The sequence below is a fragment of the Ornithorhynchus anatinus genome, chromosome 2 (genome assembly GCF_004115215.2).
Source record: "Ornithorhynchus anatinus isolate Pmale09 chromosome 2, mOrnAna1.pri.v4, whole genome shotgun sequence".
Lineage (NCBI taxonomy): Eukaryota > Metazoa > Chordata > Mammalia > Monotremata > Ornithorhynchidae > Ornithorhynchus > Ornithorhynchus anatinus.
Window position 1 is genome coordinate 21,344,939 of NC_041729.1, and position 25,997 is coordinate 21,370,935.

Here is a 25,997-nt window from a genome sequence, read left to right on the forward strand (position 1 = left end):
TTAGAACCCAGGTCCTCTGACAGCCCCGTGATCTTTCCCCAAAGCCACACTATTTTTCCTGGGCCTCTTTGCTTGGCAAGCTCTAGCTATAGGCAGGGACCAAGCTGGGTTCCTTCTGCCCCTCCCAGAGGGTTCCATGTGGCCCAGGATGGGGAGAGCAGCTGTGGTTGGCCCAGTCCATTCCAAAGGACAATCAATCCATTTGGGATTGGCTGTCAAGTTGCCGGAATGATCTACAGGTGATATTGCATAACTCTAAAGGACAATATTATTATCATTATTATATTTGTGGATGCAAGCAATGGAATGGATGCAAGCAAACTGGGTAGGACACAGTCCCTGTCCCACATTAGGCTCTCAGTCTTAATCTCCATTTTACAGGTGAGGTAACTGCGGCACTACCCTCTCAGAGTCGCACCTAGAGAGTTTCTAGTACTCTACCAGTCTCAACTACTACTCAACAACTACTATTTGATTCTATTTAGTTGCCATTGTTTTTACGAGATGTTCTTCCCCTTGACTCTGTTTATTGCCATTGTTCTTGTCTGTCCGTCTCCCCCGATCAGACTGTAAGCCCGTCAAATGGCAGGGACTGTCTCTATCTGTTGCCGACTTGTTCATCCCAAGCGCTTAGTACAGTGCTCTGCACATAGTAAGCACTCAATAAATACTATTGAATGAACTACGGGAGGGAGAATCAAGCAGAGGCATACCCATTCCATTTCTAGCCACTGGCCAGTGGCTAGCCAGTGGAAGGCAATCTGTTACAAGTCAAGAATCCTCTGTGCTGGGCAGCAGTGGCATGGGAGAGAGTCGAGGGTGGAGACTCAGGTTTATAGCGCAGAAGGAGGCAATGGCAAACCACTTCCTTATTTTGACCAACAAAATTCTATGGATACATTACCAGAACAATTGCAGATGGAGGTGGGGTGTTCTGGGAGAGATATGTCCATGGTGTCACTATGGGTCGAAGATGACTCAACAGCATAAATCAGAACTGAGGCACAGAAAAGTGAAGTGACTTGCTCAAGGCCACACAGCAAAAAAGTGGCAGAACCGGGATTAGAACCCATGACCTTCTGACTCTCAGGTGACGTCCTTGATGTCTCTGTTGCTGAATTGTACTTTCCAAGCACTTAGTACGGTGCTCTGCACACAGTAAGTGCTCAATAAATATGATTGAATAAATATCTAACCTACCATCCCTAGAAGGACTCCCTTTCCTGCTTTCATTTGGTTGCTGATGGGCATCTCCCAGGCTACTCTGTGGCTTAGGGCATAGGGGGAAATGGGTGCATTCCCTGAGGTGCTGACTCTCCCTGGGCACAGAGGCTACTGGGCATGATGCAATGGATGCACTCCAACAGGCAAGACCAGGGGTAAGGGGTTAGCAGAGGTGCCAGTAGGAACAGACAAAGTCACCATAGCATCCTTTGTCTGAACACATCCCACCCCCTTCTCCCCAGATTATGAAGCCTTAGTCTCTTAGCCCTGGGATCGTGGATCATTTTTATTGGTACATGGGCTCCTTTGAGGGCAGGGACTGTGTCCTGTCATCAGCTTAGACGCAGATGCACCCGGGGCTGGGGAGGAGGAAGAGGAGGTAAGGAGTTGGGCCCGGCTCCATCCAGGACTTGGGTCCATTTATTCATCCAATTATATTTACTGAGCGCCTGTGTGCAGATCACTGCATTAAGCACTTGGGAGAGTACAATAGAACAATAAACAGACACATTCCCTGCTCACAATGAGCTTACGGTCTAAAGGAGCTTACATCTTTGACTCAAGATATGGGGTTGCCAGTCACGGCATAGCAGCTGGTCAGAGACCTACCTGTGCTGTTTGGGGTCTGCAGTTACTGTGATAAAAGCTGGTGCGTCCTCCATGGCGTCAAAATACTCCGTCTCCTCATCTTCATCACTGGCTTCCCCTTTGAAAGACAGCAGGCCCACTGAAGACAGAAGCAGACCACAACCCTCTTAATCCACGGTATTAAAAGAGATTCTTTACTCCACAAAATGTTAGCAAAAGCTTGAAAGAGAAACTTGAAGGCTTCTAATACACTGCATTGGGTGAAACTTCCCTACTTTCCCCTTGCCTTTGCCTTAATAATAATAATAATAATAATTATTATGGTGCTTGTGCTTACTGACAGAGTCATCTCATTCAAAATTTATGAAATGGAAAAAAAACTCTAAATAGCAAAACTTGCCTCTGACATTAAATAGGTGTACAGTTTAGAAAATGTCCCTCTACCTCAGCCTGGGAGCCCCTTGTGGGATAGTGACTGTGTCTGATCTGATTTGATTGTTCCTTCCCCAGTGTGTTGCACAGTGCATGGTACACAGTAAGTGCTTAAGAAATCCCACGGCTATTATTAGTAATTAATAATTGTCATCTCAGGAAACCACTTGGCTCAGTGGAAAGAGTCCAGGCTTGGGCGTCAGAGGTCGTGGGTTCTAATCCCAGCTCTGCCACTAATTAGCTGTGTGACTTTGGGCAGGTCACTTAACTTCTCTGTGCCTCAGTTACCTCATCTGTAAAATGAGGATCAAGACTGTGAGCCTCATGGGGGACAACCTGATTACCTTGTATCTACCCCAGCGCTTAGAACAGTGCTTGGCACATAGTAAGCGCTTAACAAATACCAACATTATTATATGTCAAGCACTCTTCTAAGCACTGGGGTAGATACAAGTTTATCAGGTTAGACAGAGACCTTGTCCCACATGGGGCTCACACTCTTATCCCCATTTTACAGATGAGGTAAGTGAGGCACAGAGAAGTTTAGTGATTTGCCCAAGGTCACATATGAGACATGGTGGAGTCAGAATTAGAACTCATGTCCTTCTGACTCCAAGGCCTGTGCTCTAACCACTAACCCATACAGGGAGCGCTGCCCTCAAGCACGGCTGGCTAAGTCAGTCACCTGACTAGTCAACTGTTTTAGTCAACTGTTTTAGTCAAGTGACTGACTGAAGTCCTCTTGCACTGCTTGTTTAACCAATCCAGTTTTGTTTCTGCTTGACTTTGTTAACAGGCAAACTGGCATCTCTTTGCCAATGGGGAGGCCGTACTCGCTGCCCAGGCGAATTCTGGTCCCCAAGTGTGGTAGTGTAGGTCTGGACCACAGCTTAGATTGTTCAATCCTGCCTTCCTGAGTTCAGCGGCAAAAGCTATTCCCTGACCCGGTGCTGTTTGTTGGTGATGTGGACATTTCGCTCTGCGCTAGTTCTCCGTTAGTTACATGACTTGTAATTGGAGAAGAAAGTGAAGCTAAAGATTTTTCCCTTTTTCCTTTTTTCCCCCCAAAACTAAGATTTTGCCACGGGGTTGGCAAGCCATTATCAGAAAGCCCAGAGATGTTGCCACTGTCTGCCACAGTTACGGGAACTCCAAGAAAGAGCTCGCTCCTCTTCTCTGTTAACCCATCTACAACTGTAGATGAAAGGCTTCTGCCTCCATCTTTCTACCACGCCGGGCACCATACTAAGCGCTGGGGTAGATAAAAGCTAATCAGGTTGGACACAGTTCATGCCCCATGGGTCTTACAATCTTAATCCCCATATTATAGATGTGGTAACTGAGGTACCGAGAAGTGAAGTGACTTGCCCAGCAGACAAGTGGCCGAGCCGGGATTAGAAGCCTCCCAGGCCTGAGCTGTATCCACTAGGCAACACTTCTATTTGAGGCCTATTTACCCTATAAGGAAATGAAGGCAAGACATTTAAGTGGAGCAATTGGAAGGGATTTCTGGAGAATGAAGTGATCTGGCACTCAGTCACTGACCTCCCGCCAACTTTTCCTCACAGTTTTCCTATTACAACCCAACCTGCATACTTTGCTCCTGTATTGCCAACCAATTCATTAAACCTCAGTTTCATCTGTCTCACTGCTGAACTCTCGTCCACATTCTGCCTCTCACCTGGAACGCCCTCCCTCTTCATATCCGATGGACAATTACTCTTCCCCCTCTTCAAAATCTTACTGAGGGCCCATCTCCTCCAAGAGGCCTTCCCTGACTAAGCCCTCATTTCCTCTCGTCCCACTCCCTTCTGCATTGCTCTGACTTTCTTCCTTTACTCTTCCCCCATTCCAGCCCCACAACACTTATGTACATATCTGTAATTTTATTTATTGTGTTGTTGACTGTCTTCTCTCCTCGTGACCGTAAGGAGATGGGCCTTGAATAAGGCTTTGAAGAGGGGGGGAGTAATTGTCTGTCGGATTTGAGGAGGGAGGGCATTCCAAGCCAGAGGCAGGATGAGGAAGAAGGGTCGGCGGTGACAGAGGTGAGACTGCGGCCCAGTGAGAAGGTTGGCGCTAGAGAAGCAAAGTGTGCAGGCTGGGTTGAAGAAGGAGAAAAGCAAGTGAGGTAGGAGGGAGCGAGGTGGTGGATTGTTCTAAAGCCAAAGGTGAAGACAATTAGAGAAAGAGCATGGATTAGTGAATAGAGTATGGGCCTGGGAGTCGGGAGGTTCTAATTCTGGCTCTGCCAGATGTCTGCTGTGTGACCTTGGCCAAGTTACTTAACTTCACTGGGCCTCAGTTATCTCATCTGTAAAATGGTAATTAAGAGTGTGAGCCCCACATGGGACAGGGACCGTGTCCAACCTAATTAACTAGTATCTACCCCAGCACTTCGAACAGAACTTTGGATATAGTAAACACTTACCAAGTACAATAATTGTACTTTAGGTTTACTTTACTTTAGGTTCCCCAATTCCTGAACAGGGGAATTGAGAAGCAGCATGGCTCAGTGGAAAAAGCACGGGCTTTGGAGTCAGAGGTCATGGGTTCAAATCTCCGCTCTGCCACTTGTCAGCTGTATGACTGTGGGCAAGTCACTTGACTTCTCTGTGCCTCAGTTACCTCATCTGTAAAATGGGGATTAAGACTGTGAGCCCCACGTGGGACAACCTGATTTCCCTGTGTCTACCCCAGCGCTTAGAACAGTGCTCTGCACATAGAAAGCGCTTAACAAATACCAACATTATTATTATTATTCAGCAGTCTTTACTGCTTTCCAGAGAAATGAGAAAGTGAGCCCATGAAGCACTTTGGGCTTCCTGGAAGAGAAGGGCCAGGTAATCAACACACCTAATATTGCTCTTTTCAAGAGATCAAGCTTTGGAGGAACTGAGGAAGATGATGTTAATGGGCTATACTAAAGTGGCAGCTGTGGTTCTACAATGTGATGATTCTTTTGGGACTGGGAAATGTTAGGAAGAAATTCAAAGACGAACACTTGATCCAATCAGTTCTCATCTCTCTCACACAAAGAATGAAAAGAAGCAGCATGGTTTAGTGGATGGAGCACTGGTCTGGATCTGCCACATGTCTGCTGTGTGACCTTGGGCAAGTCCCTTAACTTCTCTGGGCTTTAGTGACCTCATTTGTAAAATGCAGATTAAGAGTTTGAGTCCCAGGTGGGAGAGGGACTGTGTCCAACCTGATTAACTTGCATCTACCCCAGTGCTTAGAACAGTGCTTCACACATGGTAAGTTCTTAATAAGTACCATAATTATCATTATTACTAAGCAATAGAAAAGGAGGATGTAGATAGCTGACCTGGTTTCTACCAGAGGGAAGTAATGGGCACTAGAAACTCTTCAGAAGAAAGGCTCTTTATGAATCCATGGCACTACTATAATTTGAGCACTTTTTGTCTTTTTTTTTTTAAAGCATGCTCATGAAAGCAGCTTTGCTGACTTATGGTCTAGCTGCTTAAATTAGTAATTGATATTATAGTTATCGATTCAAACATTAACAAGCAACAAAGGCAGGATAAATGTCAGCACTTGTAGTTTAACAAGAGTAGGAAGATGGATTTCTAATTTTTTATGGTACAGAGTTACTGTTATCAACCCCATTCAGATCCACAGGGGCACTGCCAAATATTATGGACCTGTTTTATGCTATTAGATAGCGAAGTTGTTATATTGTACTCTCCGAAGAGCTTAGTATAGTGTCCTGCATGCAGTAAGCGCTCAATAAATATGAATGAATATCATAATCAATCAATTATATTTATTGAGCAGAAACACTGTAGTACGCACTTGGGAGAGTACAATATAACAGAGTTGTTAGACATGTTCCCTGCCCACAATAAGCTTACAGTCTAGAGTAAATCACAGGTTTCCTTTCGTCTGCTACCTTCCCCCACAACAGAATGATGGGGTCTCAGAATTAATGATGGCTTTTGTTTGTGACAACTGCCAGTTATATGGTCACACTAGGATAATAAAAATAATAATAAAATAATAATAATAATGATGGTATTTGTTAAGCACTTACTATGTACCTGGCACTGTACTAAGAGCTGGGGTAGATACAAGGTAATTGGGCTGGACACAGTCACTGTCCCACATAGGGCTCCCAATCTCAACCCCCATTTTACAGATGAGGGAACTGAGGCACAAAAGTTAAGTGAGTTGCTCAAGGTCACATGGCAGACAAGTGGCAGAGTCGAGATTAGAACCCAGGTCCTTCTGACTACCAGGCCTGTACTTTATCTGCTAGGTCATGCTACTCAATCCCATAAAGCCCCCCAAATCACCCTCTCGGCACCTGTAGCACCGAGGTGAAGCCTGAGCAGTGCACCAGTCTCATACAAGACACCAGTGCAGGCCGAGGGCGAGAGCAAAGACCCCGTTACCTTCTGTGCAGCATCTTTTCCTGGCCTGGATCTCGGGGGTAAGGACACTCACCCTTAGAGATGGTCCCCGAAGATGCGGTGGACAGACAAGGAGTCCCTCGGCAGGCTCGCTCCAAGCTGTTGTGCTGTTTAGCTAACTGCTCAATTGTCTCTTCCAGGCGGGTCCTTTGCTCCCGCTCATACTGGAGGGCTCGCTGCCATTTCCGATTGTGCAGTTCCGCTAATTCCAAGAAATCCCGGCAAGCCTGATGGGAGCAAGGGACATTTACGTTAGCCTGGCCCAAAGGGGAATCGCCAATAATAATAAACAGCTGTGGCACTGGTAGAGTGCTTGCTACGTGCCAGGCACTGTACTAAATGTTGGGGTAGATACAAGCAAATCGGGCTGGGTACAGTCCCTGTCCTGCGTGGGGCTCACGGTCTCAATCCCCGATTTACTGATGAGGTGACTGAGGCACAGAGAAGGAAAGTGACTTGATCAAGGTCACACAGCAGATACACGGCAGAGCCTTGATTAGAACCTGTGACTTTGTGACTCCGAGGCCTGGGCTTTATCCACTAGGCCACACTGCCTCGGCTGCTGGCCTGCACCCTTCCAGGAAAGGTAGGGGTTGGGGGAGGGGCTCCCTGCATTTTTCCGGGGTGGGGGGAGGCCCTTTGGGTGTCAGAGAGGGCCAGGGTAGTAGACTGGCTGTTTTGCCATCCAAATGCCCTGAGATGAGCTCGTTTCCAAGCTGCTGTGGTCACTCAAGGAATGCCACCATTTTGATCAGTGGAGTGCAATGGGCTCAGAGCAATTGAGGTGGACCAGCTGCAACTCAAACAAAGATGCACAAGCACCTTATCTAGTTACTATCAAGATAGTGGATAGAACACGGGCCTGGGAGTCAGAAAGTCATGGGTTCTAATCCCGGCTCTGCCATTTGTCTGCTGTGTGGTCTTGGGGAACTCATTTCACTTCTCTGGGACTCAGTTATCTCATTTGTAAAATGGAGATTGAGAGTGCACTCCACTTGGGACATGGACTGTGTCCAACCCAATTTGTTTGTATTCACCACAGCATTTAGTACAGTCCCCAGCACAGAGTAAGGGCTTAACAAACACTGCAATCATTATTATTATTATTATTTTTCAGAAAAATTGCCTCGCTCCAGCCCCAATTTGCTCCTTCTCTGGGGGTTTCTTCAGCTCTAGCTTGCCCTTCTTAATATGCAGTGACCATTCATTCATTCATTCAATAGTATTTATTGAGCGCTTACTATGTGCAGAGCACTGTACTAAGCGCTTGGGATGAACAAGTCGGCAACAGATAGAGACAGTCCCTGCCGTTTGACGGGCTTACAGTCTAATCGGGGGAGACGGACAGACGAGAACGATGGCAATAAACAGCGTCAAGGGGAAGAACATCTCGTAAAAACAATGGCAACTAAATAGAATCGAGGCGATGTACAATTCATTAACAAAATAAATAGGGTAACGAAAATATATACAGTTGAGCGGACGAGTACAGTGCTGTGGGGATGGGAAGGGAGAGGTGGAGGAGCAGAGGGAAAGGGGGAAAATGAGGCTGTAGCTGCGGAGAGGTAAAGGGGGGATGGCAGAGGGAGTAGAGGGGGAAGAGGAGCTCAGTCTGGGAATGCCTCTTGGAGGAGGTGATTTTTAAGTAGGGTTTTGAAGAGGGAAAGAGAATCAGTTTGGCGGAGGTGAGGAGGGAGGGCGTTCCAGGACCGCGGGAGGACGTGACCCGGGGGTCGACGGCGGGATAGGCGAGACCGAGGGACGGTGAGGAGGTGGGCGGCGGAGGAGCGGAGCGTGCGGGGTGGGCGGTAGAAAGAGAGAAGGGAGGAGAGGTAGGAAGGGGCAAGGTGACGGAGAGCCTTGAAGCCTAGAGTGAGGAGTTTTTGTTTGGAGCGGAGGTCGATAGGCAACCACTGGAGTTGTTTAAGAAGGGGAGTGACATGCCCAGATCGTTTCTGCAGGAAGATGAGCCGGGCGGCGGAGTGAAGAATAGACCGGAGCGGGGCGAGAGAGGAGGAAGGGAGGTCAGAGAGAAGGCTGACACAGTAGTCTAGCCGGGATATAACGAGAGCCCGTAATAGTAAGGTAGCCATTTGGGTGGAGACGAAAGGGCGGATCTTGGCGATAGGGGTCAAGGTGGTTGAAGAAGTCGGAGGTGGGACCGGGAGGGCGGTAGATGACGGCGACAAGTAACTGGAGTGGGTGGTAGAGGCGAATGATATGGGCTTCGAAGGAGGGGAAGGAGAGGGAGGGGGGAGGAGGGATAGTGCGGAAGCGGCAACGGGGCGAGAGGAGGAAGCCGACGCCTCCTCCCTTACCGGTGAGTCTGGGGGAGTGGGAGAAGGAGAGGCCTCCGCAGGAGAGAGCGGCGGCGGAGACCGTGTCTTCGGGAGAGAGCCACGTTTCCGAAAGGGCGAGGAGGAGGAGAGAGCGGGAGAGGAAAAGGTCATGGATGAAAGGTACCTTGCCTGTAATAGAGCGGGGGTTCCAGAGGCCACACTTGAAAGTAGCTGTGGGTGCAAGGGGGGGAGGGGGGGAAGGGCGGGGGGAGGGGAGGGTTTGGATGGGAAGGAGGTGGCGGGGCCCTGGAGACGGGGAGAGGGGGATGAGGGGTGGCGGTGGGACAAGAGGACTGGGATGGGGCATGGGTGGGGAAGAGAGGAGGGGGGAGGGGGTGAAGAGGGGGTTTGGTGGGGGGAAGAGTGGGGGGGGGGAAGAGGGGTAGCGCTGGTAAAGTGGGGTTCTAGGGCGGGAGAGGGGAGGGGGGGAGGAGACAGAGGAGAGAGCGGGAAAGAGCTGAGCGAGAGAGGGGAAGGGGAAGGGGAGGATAGGAAGGGGCGGGGGGGCGGGGGGAGGAGGGACATGGCGAGGCCAGAGAGGTGGGTGGCAGCACTGACAACAATAAACAGTAATAAACGAAATCGGTAATATAGCAACATGATACAGTATGATACAATATAGTCGTGTTAATAAAAGGGGTGATGATCAGGGTCGGGGGTAGACTTGATTAAGGGGCGACCTGATCAAATTCAAAGTCTGACGACAATAAACAATGACAAGCGAGACCGCTAATATAGCAACATGCTACAGTAAGGCACACTACAATAGTGTTAATAATCAGGCGATGACCAGGGTCGGGGGACGAGCCGACCCTATCCGATCAGACTGCACATGGTATCTACATGTGGCTGGGAGACTGTTTCATAGAGGTTTTTTTTACAGTATTTGCTAAGCAGTTACTCTGTGCCAGGCACTGCACTAAGAGATGGGAAAGATGCAAGTTAATCGGGTTGGACACAGTCCATGTCCCCCATGGGGCCTACAGTCTAGATAGGAAGAAAACAGGAAAACTGAGGCCCAGAGAAGTTAAGTGACTTGCCCAAGGTCACACAGCAGACAAGTGGAGGAGCTGGTATTAGAACCCAGGTCCTTCTGACTCCCAGGCCCATGCTCTATCCGCTAGGCCACACTGTTTCTCTTGTTGCAAAACTTGGTCTTTTGTTCTGCTTTCTTTGCCCTTTCTGATGATGTCCACCATTTGGTTGCCCTTGCGGGCTACCTCCACATAGACAGGACCTCCAAAATTGCTTTCCTGAGTTGTGTCTGACTGCTTTGAAGCCTTTGTCACAGAGAGATGTAGCTTAGAGGGTTCCCTGTGGCGTGTTTCCTTGCCTTTGCTCACCCTGAAGCTCATTCACCATCTTTCTGCCCACTCACTCATCTTTATGAAGATTTCCCGGAGTTCATCCCCATCTACCTGGCATTTCACCAGCTGGGAGAGCTTACGGTTACCTGCATACTTGGAGATTTCATCTCAAACCTCCACTTCCAGATGATTTAGGAAGATGTAGAACAAAACTGAATCCCTGGGGGACCTCATGAATTATACTTCTCCATCTTGAAAAGTGGCCATTTATCCCTTACCTTCTGCTTCCTCTCTAATAATAAAATAACAATAGTAATAATAACAACTGTGGTATATGTTAAGCTCTTACTATGTGCCAAGCATTGTCCTAAGTACTGGGTTAAACACAAGATCATCGGGTGCCACGTGGGGCTTACAGTCTAAGTAGAGGGGAGAACAGCTATTGAATCTCCACTTTGCAGATGAGGGAACTGGGGCCCAGAGAAGGGAAGCGATTTGCCCAAGGTCACTAAGCAGGCAAGTGGCCGAGTCGGAATTAGAACCCAAATCCTCTGACTCCCAGGCCGGGGCTCTCAAGCTGTGACGCCAGCGATGCTGGTTGAGCTCAGCCATTTGGTAGTGAGGAGCCTGAAATGAGCAACAATCAATCAATCAAGGGTAATTATTTAGTATTTAGTATAAAGAGAAGCAGTGTGGCCTAGTGGAAAGAGCACGGGCTTGGGAGTCAGAGGACGTGGGTTCTAATCCCGGCTCCGCCACTTGTCTGCTGTGTGACCTTAGGCAAGCCACTTCACTTCTCTGTGCCTCAGTTACCTCATCTGTAAAATGGCGATTAAGATTGTGAGCCTCTAGAGGGACAACCTGATTGCCTTGTAACTACCCCAGCGCTTTGAACAGTGCTTGGCACTTGGTAAGCGCTTAACAAATACCATAAAAATAATAATAATTGAGTACTTACTGTGGGTGGAGCACCATATAGAACTTTTGGGGGAGTACAATAGAGCTGGTCTATACGATCCCAGCCCCCCAAGTAATTTACAAATAGGGTCCTCCTCACCCCCAACTTCACACTTCCCTGTTAAATAGACTTACCCTACTATCAGCTTCTATTTACTTTGCTGCTCCCAATTAACCCCATAAAGATGCAGCATGGTGTAGTGGATAAAACATGGGACTGGTAGTCTGAAGGTCATGGATTCTAATCCCGGCTTTGCCACTTATCTGCTGTGTGACCTCGGGTGAGTCACTTCACTTCTCTGGGCCTCAATTAATTCATCTGTAAAAGGGGGATTGAGACTGTGAGCCCTTCATGGGACAGGGACTGTGTCCAACCCGATCTGCTTGAATCCACCTTACTACTTAGTTCTAAGTACTTAGTACTCAATACAGTACCTGGCACATAATAAGCACTTAAATATTATTAACTAGGGTGGCCATTTGCCCGTTTTTATCTCTGAATAGTCTGGTTTTTGGCTGGTCTGTCCCTGATTCAGAATGGATCTGGCAGTGGACATGCTGATGCCTGTTATTTTCATTTTCAGGGCTGAGCTTCCCTCCGCTTCAGCTCCTGCTGCTGAGTCCCGGGGCTCGGATGCAGTGCCTGCATTAGCAGGGAGCTGGGAAGGAACTAGGACCTGAGTTCTACTCCTGACACCGTCACTTATCTGCTCTATGACCCTGGGGCTAGGAGGGTCAAGGATCACCTGGGAGAAACACTCTAGACTTGGGTACACTTATGCACAACGGCGCCTATGACATCGTCATGTTACGTTGCGACTTGGCAAATACAGGTGATGTCACATGACACTTCAACTCCTGCTAGTCCCTGCTAGTCACTGGCCACAGTTTTCACAACATCCTTATTTTCCAGGTTTCTCAGCACACAAAAAAAGAGTAATGTAGGTAGCAGTGATTTTTTCATCAGATGCTTGAATTTGATTTTTTCTAGAATTACCTCCGATCAGATATTTTTATGACTATATTTTCTGACATCTTTACAGTTCACTTGTATGCTTTCAGATTCCCTGGGGTATTCATTACTTCGGCTGATGTGGTGCCATTGGCGATATGTCAGAGCTGCCCCTCCCTTTTCAGAATAGTGGGATGTTAAATAAAATCAATCTCGGTACCTACAGGATTCCACAGACACATTCCTTGCCTGGCTACTTTTTTTTTATTCTATCTGCTAAGTAGCTGGACAGAAAAAAACAGGATAGAAAGAACATCGATTCTTTTGAAGTGTTGCGTTGGAGAAGGCTTCTGCGAATACCATGGACTGCCCAAAAAACAAACAAGTGGATTTTAGGGCAAATTAAACCAAAGTGGTCTTAAGGCCAATTGACTCAACTTAGAGTAGCATATTTTGGACACATAGTTCAGAAGGACTAATTCTCTGGAGAAGACACTAATGCTAGGAAAAGTCAGGGAAACGTGGAAGAGGCAGACCAGCAGCTACATGGATAGAGACCATAAGAACGATAACGGAAGAACCGAAAGGTTGCGGATTATAGCAGAGGACAGGACGTTCTGGAGAAAGCATATCCATGGAGTCGCTATGAATCAGAAATGACTTGATGGCACATAATAATAATAATAAGTACTTACTAGGTGTCAAGCACTGTTCTAAGCACTTGGGTAGATATGAGATTATTAGGTTGGATACAGTCCCTGTCCCACATGGGGGTCAGTCTAAATTGGTGGGATGGGGATTTAGTCCACATTTGATAGATGAGGTAACTGGGGCTCAGAGAAGTTTAGATCCATGTGTGCTATCCACTAGATCACACTGCTTCCCTCTTGCCCTGCACCAACCTCCTTTCATTCATTCAGACATTTTTCACGACACCATTCTTTGCTTAACAAAGGCAAATGGATTTAATTTGGCTAAGCAAATTCTCTTGGGAGTTGGGGAAGAAGTCCTGCTTCCAGCTACTGGTTAGATTCACTAATGAGGAGATGTGCGAGAGATCTTTTCCTTTTCAACACATTAACAAACACAACACATTCTCAATATTCACCCTGCCTTTCTGGATGGCACATAACATGTCTGTGGGCAATTTATGGATTTCTTTATTTTTAGAATCTGAGCACTTCATCAAAGTTTAACTCTGCCATTATTTCTCTCCTAGATGTTGTTGGTATTTTTTCAGAAGTGGCCTGTTCATTTCATTAGGGTGACTACTTAAAATTCAGAAATTACATAGGCTGGTCAGGGAGGTTAATATAGCCTATTACAGGTTCCAACTATTCCATATTTTTGACTTTGCAGCCACTCTCTGTCACTCCCGTAGACACACACAGAAGCACCACTATTTAATCCATAAGGATAAGGAAGGATCTTAGGCTCAAAGTAACAAAGGTCGAGAGTGAACTATAAACATCTTCCAATCAGTCAATGATATTGATTGGGAAGCAGCACGGCCTAATGGATACAGCACAGGCCCGGCAGTCAGAAGGACCTGGTTCTAATCCTGGCTCTTCCACTTCCCTTCCATGTGACCTTGGTCAAATCACTTCACTTCTCTGGGCCTCAGTTACCTCATCTGTAAAATGGGGATTGAGGCTGTGAACCCCACGTGAGATAGGGATTGTGTCCAACCAGATTTGCTTGCAACCACCCCCGTGCTTAGTAGAGTGTCTGGCACATTGAAAGCACTTAAATGCCATAATTATTATTATTATTCTAATCCTGACTCTGCCACTTGTCCGTGTGACCTTGGGCAAGTCATTTAACTTCTCTCTGCCTCAGTTACCTCGCTTCACTTGTCAGCTATGTGACTGTGAGCAAGTCACTCAACTTCTCTGTGCCTCAGCTACCTCATCTGTAAAATGGGGATTAACTGTGAGCCTCACGTAGGACAACCTGATTAACCTGTATCTACCCCAGCGCTTAGAACAGTGCTCTGCACATAGTAAGTGCTTAACAAATACCAATATTATTATTATTATTATTATTATTAAGTGGGGATTAACACTGTGAGCGCCATAAGGGACACAGATGGGGTCCAATCTAATTAACTTGTCTCTACCTCAGTGCTTAATACAGTGCCTGGAACATACTAAGTGCTTAACAAATGCCAATAAAAATATGAGCTCTTACTGGGCTTAAAGCACTATACCAAATGCTTTGGAGAATACAACTCAGTAGGTAGACATGACCACTGTCTGCAAAGAGTTTACAATTCAGAGTCTAAATAAGCTTTCCCAATGCAAGATGAGCCCCAGTTCACATCTGTTAAATATGGGAACTCTAGGAAAGAGGGAGGAGACACTTTGCGCTTTTATGGGGAAGCAGGATGGCATAATGGATAGAGCATGAGCCTGGGAGTCTGAAGGTCATGGGTTCTAATCCTGGCTCCACCACTTGTCTGCTGTGTGGCCAAGGGCAAGTCATTTCACTTCTCTGGGCCTCAGTGACTTCATCTGTAAAATAGGGATTAACCCCCACGTGGGACAGGGACTGTGTCCAACCCCATTTGCTTGTATCCACCCAACGCTTACTACTGTGCCTGGCACATTGTAAGCGCTTAATAAATACCAGAATGATTAGTATGGGTTTGACTGTTTCTCAAAATCCTGGGCATCTTTCGTGGCAACATCAGTACTTTCAACTGTTGATTTTCCTGTGTGGGTAACTGAATCAGTTTTCTCAGGGTTAACAGTGTGCATGAAAGGACTAGATGAAGCGGCAAGTAATCAGTAGTTAAGCAGTGATCGTGACCTTCACATTTGGGGAAATCTCATTATCTGATTAGACAGCTCCATCTCCTCGGTCAAAGCACGTGCCACGTGCACACAAAAACACCCATTAAAATGCAACTCTGCTGAGTATGATGTAGGAATTACCAGTTGCTCCTGTCTTGGGAGGATGAATGCTTCTGAAAATAATATACCTGGAGAGTTGCATCCGGGAAAATAAGGCCACAATTAAGTTGGTCTTTATGACTGGTAGAAAATGGCTCCTCCTGGCTTGCACAGAAAATCACCAAAAACTATCACTGAGAAACCCAGTCTGATGAACACAGGGGATGCAGACTAGGGCATAAGATCTTTAACCAAGAGAAGCACCAGATTTTTTTCTAATTGTTAATTAACTCTAGAGGAGAATGCTCCTGGAAATCTCCATTTAGGCACAGGTTAGGTGGAATTTTCTCTATCAGACCCACGCAAGGCAATCTGTGACTGCTCCATTTTTCCCAATCTATGTCTCATGGTGGGACGTTATAAAAAAAAGTCCCCAAATCCCTCCAAAGTCTGATTCACCCCACCCCAGAATGTCAGGGAGGGCACAAACAACCAGAAGTAAGGGAATGCTTGCTCAGGTGATGTCATAAGAGATGGAGGTTTCTGACCAAAGAACCACTCGGGCGTTTTGTGTGGTGGACTGAAATTAAACTCATGAGGAATCCTGAAAAGAGATGGCTAAGGTGGGCAGTGAGGATCACCGGGGTTACCAGGGCAACCACACGCTCATCTACTGAAGTCCAGTAGAGAATTGTTTTTAATGATTGTTAAGTGCTTAACCTGTGCCAGGCACTGTGCTGAGCGCGGGCGAATGCACAAGATAACACAGTTCCTGTCCCACATAGCATTCACAGTTTTCATCTCTATTTTACAGGTGAGATAACTGAGGCACAGAGAAGTTAAATGACTGGCCTAAGATCATAAAGCAGACAAGTAGCAGAGCTGGGATTAGAATCCTAGGTCCCGACTCCTGGGCCCAAAATCTTTCCACTAGACTGTAAGCTCATGGTGGGCAGAGAATGTGTCTACCAACTCGGTTATATTGTACTCTCCCAAGGACTTAATACAATGCTCTGCTATAAATCAATTTATTGAGTACATATTGCATGCAGAGCACTGTACTAGGTGCTTGGGAGAATACGATACAACAGAGTTGGTAGACATGTTCCCTGCACACAATGGGCTTAGAGTCTAAAGGCGAGATAGAGATTAATAGAAATAAAAATAAAATAAATAAATTTTGGTATTTGTTAAGCGCTTACTAGGTGCCGAGCACTGTTCTAAGCGCTGGGGGAGATACAGGGTAATCAGGTTGTCCCATGTGGGGCTCACACACTTTTAATCCCCATTTTACAGCTGAGGGAACAGGCACAGAGAAGTTAAGTGACTTGCCCACAGTCTCACAGCTGACAAGTGGCAGAGCCGGGGGTCCAACTCATGACCTCTGACTCCGAAGCCCAGGCTCTTTCCGCTGAGCCACAGCTGCTTCTCATAAATTCCGGATATGTACATAAGTGCTGTGGGGCTGAGGAAGGGGTGAATAAGTGGTGCCAAATCAAGTGCAAATCCAAGTAAAGCAGCATGGTTTAGTGGGTAGAGCACAGGTCTAACGGTCAGAAGGACCTGGGTTCTGATCCTGGCTCTGCCACATGTCTGCTGTGTGACTTTGGGCTAGTCACTTAGGTTGTCCGTGCCTCAATCGCCTCGTCTGTAAAATGGGGGTTAAATCTTCCTCCCTTCGATTTAGACTGTGAACCCCATGTGGGACAAGGAATGTGTCCGACCTGATTACCTTGTAACTACCCAAGCACTTAGTACACTGCCTGGCACATAGTATGCACTCAAGAGGTACCACTGCAAAAAAAGAGCTGATTATGCTCAAAGCCTTCTGAATTAGAAGAGTTTCCCAGTGGATCAGAAAGGTATCCTGGCTCCAACTTCAAGAGCTTTCATTGTCTTTTTCCTCCAGCATGGCAAGTTAGCATAGGTTGAACAAGATTGGGCATCGACATCAACATCACCATCAGCGGTATTTATGGAATGCTTATTGTGTGCAGAGTATGAAGCACTTGGAAGAGTATAATAAAGCAGAGTGGGTAATACATTCCCTGCGATAACAGCATAGCTTCCTGTTCTACTCTGATGATTGATCATACCATTTTAGAGTAGTCTAAGGGCACCCACATTTGCTTAGCAATTGCCAGAGCTGTAATAATAATAAAATAATAATTATGGTATTTGTTAAGCACTTACTATGTGCCAAGCACTGTTCTAAGCACTGGGGCAGATACAAGGTAATCAGGTTGTCCCACATGGGGCTTACAGTCTCAATCCCCATTTTACAGATGAGGTAGCTGAGGCACAGAGAAGTTAAGTGACTTGCCCAGGTTAAACAGCAGACAAGTGATGGAGCCAAAATTAGAACCCACGACCTCTGACTCCTAAGCCCACGGTGTTGTCACTAGACCATACATACTTCTCGATAAATACTAGATCTAAGGAGTATTATTTAGAGGAGCCTTGGAGTATATTAGAGTGAGAGGATGTCCGGATTATTCCTTAAATCTGGACAGCTCGAACTCAAAAGCGAATATCACTCAGAAAATGAAAGACAAAACAGTCCAAGTGAAGGAAGAAATCCAAGGCCTCGAAATCACAACTTTTCACCAATTCAGTAGGCAAAATTTAGGTGCTCAGTATTATGTATTAGAGAAGCAGGGTGGTCTAGGTGAGCATGGGAGTCAGAAGGACCTGGGTTCTAATCCCAACTCTGCCACTTCTCCTCTGAGTAACCCTGGACAAGTCACTTCACTTCTCTGTGCCTCATCTTTAAAATGGGGGTTAAGATCATGCACCCTATATTGGTCAGGGACTGGGTCCAACCTGATTAGCTTCTATCTACCCTAGCGCTTAATACAGTGCCTGACATGTAGTAAGTGCTTAACAAGCACCATAAAATAAAAGAAAGGAACCCAAGTTAGTTAAGCAAAGGACCATTTCTTTTGGAGAGCTCATGTCCCTGACTTCTAAACAAGGAGAGTGCTTGTTCCTATTCTCAGTCTGCAGCACTGCATATTTTTTCTTTGCATTTCTCCTTTCTGTGTTGTCCCAAGGGAAGGTGAGACTTTGCGAGTAGATTAAATTGATTCCATGTTCCAGAATGGAAATGAGAAATGTTAAGCTGGTTCTCTAGATTAAAGCACAGCTTGTTTTGCTCCACATCCCTGGAGCTAATATGGACATTAATAATTGCCATGGCTCTTATAAATGACTTGCAATGTTTTGGTTTTTTTCAGGCAACTCTCTATTTTCAAGTTTGATGTTCTTTCTAGTTGAAATGACAGCACTGACTGGCACATCTTTATTCATCCCTATAAAAACCCTCAGCCAGCTGCCCAACTGTCACACATCTCGCAGACAAGTCTCTTAAGAATCATCTAAATCCACCTATATGAAGTCCTGTGAAGCAAGCCCAACTCGACCCCTCAAGCTTCATTCATTGACCCTCCTTTTTCCACCATGTGGTGAAGTGAGGTTTTGATGTCTGAGATGTCTTGAGGGGCAGAGAAAATGCAATTTTGTCTTCTAACAGTGAGCTAGCTACCTTCCCCTAATTTCATTATTTATTGAGTGCTCTTGCCTGAATTCTCAACTTGCAATAGGTAGGTGATTCGGCTTATGAAAGCCATAGACTCAGAAGACAGGAAATACCTTCAAGGGTCACCTGGTTTGTTGTCTGGCTTCCACTCAAAACTGCAGTGGAATCACCACCTCCTGTCCCTAGATAGTGGACTACATCAGTGCCTTTGTAATTTTTATTTTATTTTTTTGAGGGCCATTCAGCTGTATGTAGCCCCAGTCCTGGAGCACCAGTTGGAAGACCTGCAGTTTCTATTTTTTGTTAAGCACTTACGTGACAGGCACTGTACTAAGCACTGGGGATAGACACAAGATAATCAGGTTGGACACAGTCCCTGTCCCATATGGGCTTACAGTCTAAGTAGTAGGGAATAGGATTTAATCCCTCTTTTACAGATAAGGTAACTAAGGCACAGAGAAATTAAGTGACTTTTCCAAGGTCATACAGCAGGTAAGGAGTGGAGCTGGGATTAGAACCCAGACCCTCTGACTCCTAGGCCCAAACTTGGTACTTTCCCTGCTCGTTCAGGGAATGAACTAGGTGCTTAACAAATACCAAAGTAATCACTAATTAGTCCCTATATAGAGATAGCAGTTGAAGCTTTGTGCGCGGATGAGCTCCCTGAGAGATTGAGAGTAAGGCAAGAGTAGGGCACTCAAAACAGAGTTTCGAGTGATACTGACAGTTAAAGTAGGGGGAGAGACAGAAGAGTCAGCAAAGACACTGAGAAAGAGCAATCGGAGACTGCATCTTGGAGGAAGTGAGTTTTTAGGTGGACTCTGGAGGAGGGAGAGGCTTGGTTTGGTAGAGCTGAGAAGAGGGCATTCTACGCTGGGGGAAAGGTGAGGAAGAGAGAAGAGTCAGGGATGGATGAGTTACTAACGAGACCACATGCCTGAGTGACTGAAAAGACTTTTGCGCAGCCCAAAGGAAAAGTCAGGCTCCCCAGATGGTTATCCTTTGCTATGGGCAGAGCCCAGAGTGGTTCTCAATTCTGTCTTAAAATCCAATATCCTCCTTTTCCTGACTTGACACTAAGGCGTTCACTTTGGAGACTCTAGGTAATGGAATTGACCCGGTGGCCTTCCATCCAAGCCACAGTCCCCATAATGCTCTTCGGGAACCCTCTTCTTAAACCACACAACCAGCAGCATGGCTCTGTGGTTCAATAATCTTCTATTTAGGAGCCAGTATAGGAAATCAACTGCAGTATGCAAGGAGTTTCAGAATACCATTCTGGTGAGAGGCAGGACGGACAGGCCTTATGCCGAATCCTCTCTCTTCACTGACTGGAGGTTGGGGGGCCGTCAGAAGGCTCAGAGGAGACACTCCCCATTTAGACCCGAGGACACGGCAGGACTCCAGAGATCATTCAGCTGTGGGACTGTCAGTATAGTTTAGAAACCGCCCTGTGGTTTGAAGTTTCGGCTGGTGCAGCCCCACTCGTCACCCCTCCTCCAAACTGCCCTTCTGTCAGGGCCTCTTTCCCTCCAGCAGCCTAGAAACCCCCCGAGGGGACTGGAGCCATGGGTGAGGAGTGGCAGCCATCAGAACTGGGCAATGGCTCCCACTGAAGTTGGCACCAGCTAAGTTGGCACCAGCTCCCCCGGTGCGCCGCTCCTAGATGAGGACCAAATAATAATAATAATAATTGTGGTATTTGTTAAGCACTTACTATGTGCCAGGCACTGGACTAAGCACTGGGATGGATACAAGCAAATTGGGTTGGACACAGTCCCTGTCCCACATGGGGCTCACAGTGTCAATCTCCATTTTACAGATGAGGTAACTCATGCCCAGAGAAGTGAAGTGATTTGCTCAAGGTCATAGAGCAGACAAGTGGTGGAGCCAGGATTAGAACCCACAACCTTCTGACTCCCAGGTGTGGGCTCTATCCACTATGCCAGCCTGAGGGAGACTGGCTGCAGGAGGCAGTCTTGCTGTTTCAGCTGCTGCTGCTCTACTCCTTGGCTGGTTTTCCCAGAGTTAGGTCAACGGGTACTGACCTAAATCAACAAAGTGGTCCTAGGAGTGGGCTCATGCAGGAAACTGCACTGGAAGATTTCTAGACAGTAATTATGGTAGTTATTATGTGCTTACTGCTTGCCAAGCACTGTCCTAAACATTGGGGTAGATACAACATAATCAAGTTGGACACAGTCCTTGTCCCACATGGGGCTCACAGTCTAAGAGGGAGGGAGAATGGGTATTTAATCTAAGAGGGAGGGAGAATGGGTATTTAATTCCCATTTTACAGTTGAAGAAACTGAGGCCCATAGAAGTGAAGTGACTTACCCAGGGCCCCACAGCAGACAAATGGTGGAGCTGGGATTGGAACCTAGGTCCTCCGACTCCCAGGCCCGGGCTCTTTCCACTAGGCCCCGCTGCTTCTCTTCCAGCTCTTTCATTCTAGGCTTCTGTGAGTCCGTTCAGCCCCCTACTTGGGAGGGAGAGCGGCTGGCTATACAGACTTTGATGGTAGGGGGAAGCAATATAATGGTGATAGGATTTGTTAAGTGTTTACTGAGTACTGAGCACTGTACTAAGCACTGGGAAAAATACACAGGTAAGAGCTAGACATGGTTTCTTGGCCCTCCAGGATCTCAAAAATCTAAAAATAATGCAGGGATGGGACTGGCGATAAGCCCCATAGCAAAAAGGAAATAAAATAAATGCAAAAATAACAAAAAGGATAAAGCTCCAAGCCCAACAAGTCCAATGGTAATGGAGTTCTGTAATAATAATAATAATAATGTTGGTATTTGTTAAGCGCTTACTATGTGCCGAGCACTGTTCTAAGCGCTGGGGTAGACATAGGGGAATCAGGTTGTCCCACGTGGGGCTCACAGTCTTAATCCCCATTTTACAGATGAGGGAACTGAGGCACAGAGAAGTTAAGTGACTTGCCCACAGTCACACAGCCGACAAGTGGCAGAGCTGGGATTTGAACTCATGAGCCCTGTAGGGACTTCAGGGTGAGCTCACCCAGATCATCGGAAGAAATATGGAAACAAAGAAAGTCCACGGCTTCCTGGAGCTTAGAGAGTCCTGCAAGTGGAGTGACAAAATCAGTGGTATTTACTGAACGCTTACTGTGGGAAGAGCACTTAACTAATCACTGATCCTCCAACTCGCCTATCTAGCTGCCAATCCCTCGCCCATTTCCTGCCTCTGGTCTGGAATGCTCTCCCTCCTCAAATCTGGAAGACAATTACTTTACCACCTTTCAAAAGCACATCTCCTCCAAGAGGCCTTCCCTGACTAAGCCCTCTCCTTGTGTCCCACTTCCTTTTGCGTTGCCTTGACTTGCTTCCTTCATTCATCCTCCTTACCATCCGCACAGCACATATGTATATAGAAGCAGCGTGGCTCAGTGGAAAGAGCACTGGCTTGGGAGTCAGAGGTCATGGGTTCAAATCCCAGATCTGCCACTTGTCAGCTGTGGAACTGTGGGCAAGTCACTTAACTTCTCTGTGCCTCAGTTCCTTCATCTATAAAATGGGGATTAAGACTGTGAGCCTCATGAGGGACAACCTGATTACCCTGTATCTCCCCCAGTGCATAGAACAGTGCTCTGCACATAGTAAGCGCTTAACAAATACCAACATTATTATATATCCATAACTTCTTTATTTATTTTTTAAAAATGTATTTATTTCTACTAATGTCTGTCTCCCTCTCTGGACTGTGAGCTCATTGTGGGCAGGGAATGTGTCTGTTGCTGCATTATACTCTCCCAAGCGCTTAGTACAGTGCTCTGAGCACAGTAAGTGCTCAACAAATACAAATGAATGAATTGAAGGTAGGTAAGCACTTTGGAAAGTGCAACATGACAGAGCTGTTAGACATGAACCCTGCCCACAGGGAGCTTACAGTCTACAAATAAATCCAGACTGGGGAAGCAATAAATACAGTACACATCCTAGGGTTTTCTCTGACTCTTCATCACCACAAAAATGGTGACAACTGAGCAATGTAGCTGGAAAAGGTCTGCACAAAGCGTGTAAGAACACTGCTTTAGCCCTGCTATCTCTGCTGCTCATCTTGTACCCTCTTGCTTTGAAGATTTGAGAAAGCAAGGCAGATAAAGGAAAAAAGAAATCCTTTCAGAGTGAGTGCTGCCTGAAATCATGACTTAGTTGGAGACTTCTTCTGGGAAAAGGTGATGCATTCAACGGAAATCCACTCTGGAGAATGGGAGAAGGGTGGGAGCGGATGGGAAGGAAGAAGCAGCTAATTCGAGAGCAATAAAATCCACTTCTTTCCAGTTGCTCACCCTGATGCCCCAACAAACATTTGCTTCTAAAGATTATAAGCTCTTAAAGTGGCCTTTGCTCCCAATTAAGTTAATATTGGTTCCCTCCATGTTCTCCCCATCTGTTTCCCTGCTGAGAAAGAAGTACCGTATACCATAATGATGGTGATGATGATAATAATGGTATTTGTTAAGTGCTTATTATGCGCCAGGCACTATGCTAAGTCCTGGAGTCGATACATTACTAATGATAATAGTATTTAATAATAAAAATAATAATTATGGTATTCTTTTAAGCGCTTACTATGTGCCAAGCATTATTCTAAGGGCTGGGGTAGATATAAGGTAATCAAGTTGTCCCAAATGGGGTTCATAGTCCTAATGCCCATTTTACAGATGAGCTAACTGAGGCACAGAGAAGGTAAGTGACTTGCCCAAGGTCACAGAGCAGACAAGTGGCGGAGCCGGGATTAGAACCCACATCCTCTGACTCCCAAGGCCGTGCTCTTTCCCCCGGCTTCTCCAGCTCCTGGTGTTCCCAGCTACAGATCTCCCAGGCCCCGACTCAGACCGCCCCCCTCCTCGGAAATGGCTGTGTTAGCACGGAAGCCCCCCAGGGGGAGGGGGAGGGGGCGATTCTGGGAGAAGATGGGAGTCGTCATCCCCGTCCCCCCCTCGACCCCCCCGCCCCACCCCCGTCTAGCGCAATGCAGTACTCCTGTTCTTGCCTGAGGCTAATGGGGCCCTGGACCCCGTATTACTGAGGGGTGAGGCTACGATACAAGCAAATCGGGTTGCATACGGTGCCTGTCCCACGAGGGGCTCACAGTCTCAATCCTCATTTTACAGATGAGGTAACTGAGGCACCGAAATGAAGTGACTTGCCCAAGGTCACACAGTAGACAGGTGGCAGAGTCAGGATTAGAACCCATGATCTTCCGACTCCCAAGCCCTGCCACTATTCACTACGCCATACTGCTTCTCTGAGCAGCATGGGTCTCTGAGTTTTGTTGTTGGCAGAACACACGCACCTCACCCTTAGCAAAAGTTCCCATCACTGTGGGGTGGGTGCAGAGAGTACCAAAAATTAAAAACCCCTAGGCCATCATTTCTCTGTTTCCAGGACCTCTGAAAAGTAAAGCAGTCCCTCCAACCGACCCCCAATATCATTCTCTTTGGGAGATCGTAGGTCCGGCCCAGAGTGCAAGCTTGGGCTCACATTTCTGGTTTTGCTCTTGCCTTCACGGTATCCTATTTCCATCCAAATTACCTCAACTACAGCTTCTGTGGGTAATAGACAAGAGTAACGCCACATGAACTAGCGCGTCGACATTTTTTAAGATACCCGTCGCCTGTTCCAAAAGCTTCGGCTTACGTCGTTTGCCTGCCGAGAGGCGGGAATGCACTAATCCTTTTCTGTGACACGCACAGATCCCATGTATATTAAACAACTGGTGCCACTTGAGTGTCTCCCTGGCAAACGGCCCTCCCCATCTGTCAGAAGGAAAGAATCATTACCATCCCTCTCACTGGGGCTTTCTGTTCAGACATGTTATCGGCACTTTGCTGAAGAGTGAAGGAACTCCCAGCCAGGGTGGTGGACTATTTCTGGCATTCCCAAGTCATACTGGTTTTTGTCAATGACTTCTAGCAAGACGCACAGTCTTTGGGAAAAGACGTGTTTGTCGAAGAATTTGCTTGCAGCTTCTTAAATCTGCAGGAGACGGGTTATCCGTCCAGAGTGCTTAACTGGAGGCATAAATGAGTCCACAAGTGTTCAACTTCTTTTTCAGTAGGAGGGAATAAAACGACCCTTAAATCTCTCCTGCTTAGAATGTCATGTTGGGCCGAGCTGTTATCTGACTGAATTGTATCGCATCTGCCTCAGGGCTTAGCACGGTGGTTAGCATATAGTAAGTGCTTAAAAAAATACCACTATTATTAATAATTACGGTATTTGTTAAGCACTTACTATGTGCCAGGCACTGTACTACTAATAACGATGATCTTTATTAAGCATTTACTATGTGCTAGGCACTGTACTAAGCACTGGGGTAGATACAAACAAATCAAGTTGGATTCAGTTCTTGTCCCATGTGGAGCTCACCGTCTCCATATCCATTTTACAGATGAGGTAACTGAGGCCCAGAGAATAATTATAATAATAGCAATAATAATTGAGGCATTTGTTCTTGTCTTGTCTTATGCCGTCGAGTAGTTTCCGACCCATAGCGACACCACGGACGCATCTCTTCCAGAATGCCCCGCTCTCCACCTGCAATCGTTCTGGTAGTGTATCCATAGAGTTTTTTTAAGTGCTTATTACGTGCCAAGCACAGTACTAAGCACTGAGCACTGTACTAAGCACAGGGCACTGTACTAAGCGCTGAAGTGAAGTGATTTGCCCAAGGTCACACAGCAGACAGATGGTGGAGTAGAGACTAGAAACTATGACCTTCTAACTCCCAGGACTGTGCTCTATCCACTCCGTCATGATTATTACTATTAGATAAACCATTCTCCCACTGAGGAGAGGCAGCCAATCAATCAATTGTATTTATTGAGCGCTTAGGGTGTGCAGAGGACTTTATGAAGCACTTGGGAGACTACAATACAGCAGAGTCGGTAGACATGTTCCCTTCCCACAATGATCTTACATGGACATGAAATGGTGGGGCTGAGGTTTTCATCCCATGTTACTTTTGCAAATCACTTTACCTCTCTCTGAATCCTGGGATTGAAATATTTAGGGAAAATGCAACCTACCAACCCACGACAATTCTGTAGAAGGCAACTCATCGAATATCACTTGGAAGATATTACGCCTTCTATAGAGAGTTTATAGTTCAGAGGGGAAATCAAGTCTTCCAGTACACACAAAAACTGTGTTTTTCTTAATTATAGTATTTGACTCCTACACAGCTCTTTCTGATCATTAATTAATCCACCCAAAGACCCATCAGGATTAAGAGCTAATACCCAAAATATTACTATTTTCATTATGCAGTCAATCCTCTACTATCCAGAGAGGAAGAG

At 46.5% G+C, this 25,997-nt stretch overlaps 1 protein-coding gene across 8 annotated transcripts in view; it reads right to left on the minus strand.

The window, feature by feature from the left end:
* The window catches only part of OSBP2 (oxysterol binding protein 2), a 319,410-nt gene that overhangs the window by 38,600 nt on the left and 254,813 nt on the right, over nucleotides 1–25,997 (minus strand). For all 8 annotated transcript variants that reach the window (XM_029055253.2, XM_029055237.2, XM_029055229.2 and 5 more), the window contains 2 exons: nucleotides 6,712–6,904; nucleotides 1,834–1,951 (listed from right to left, as the gene is read on the minus strand). In XM_029055253.2, the coding sequence (XP_028911086.1) occupies nucleotides 1,834–1,951; nucleotides 6,712–6,904 (311 nt within the window). The remainder of the gene's footprint in view (nucleotides 1–1,833; nucleotides 1,952–6,711; nucleotides 6,905–25,997) is intronic.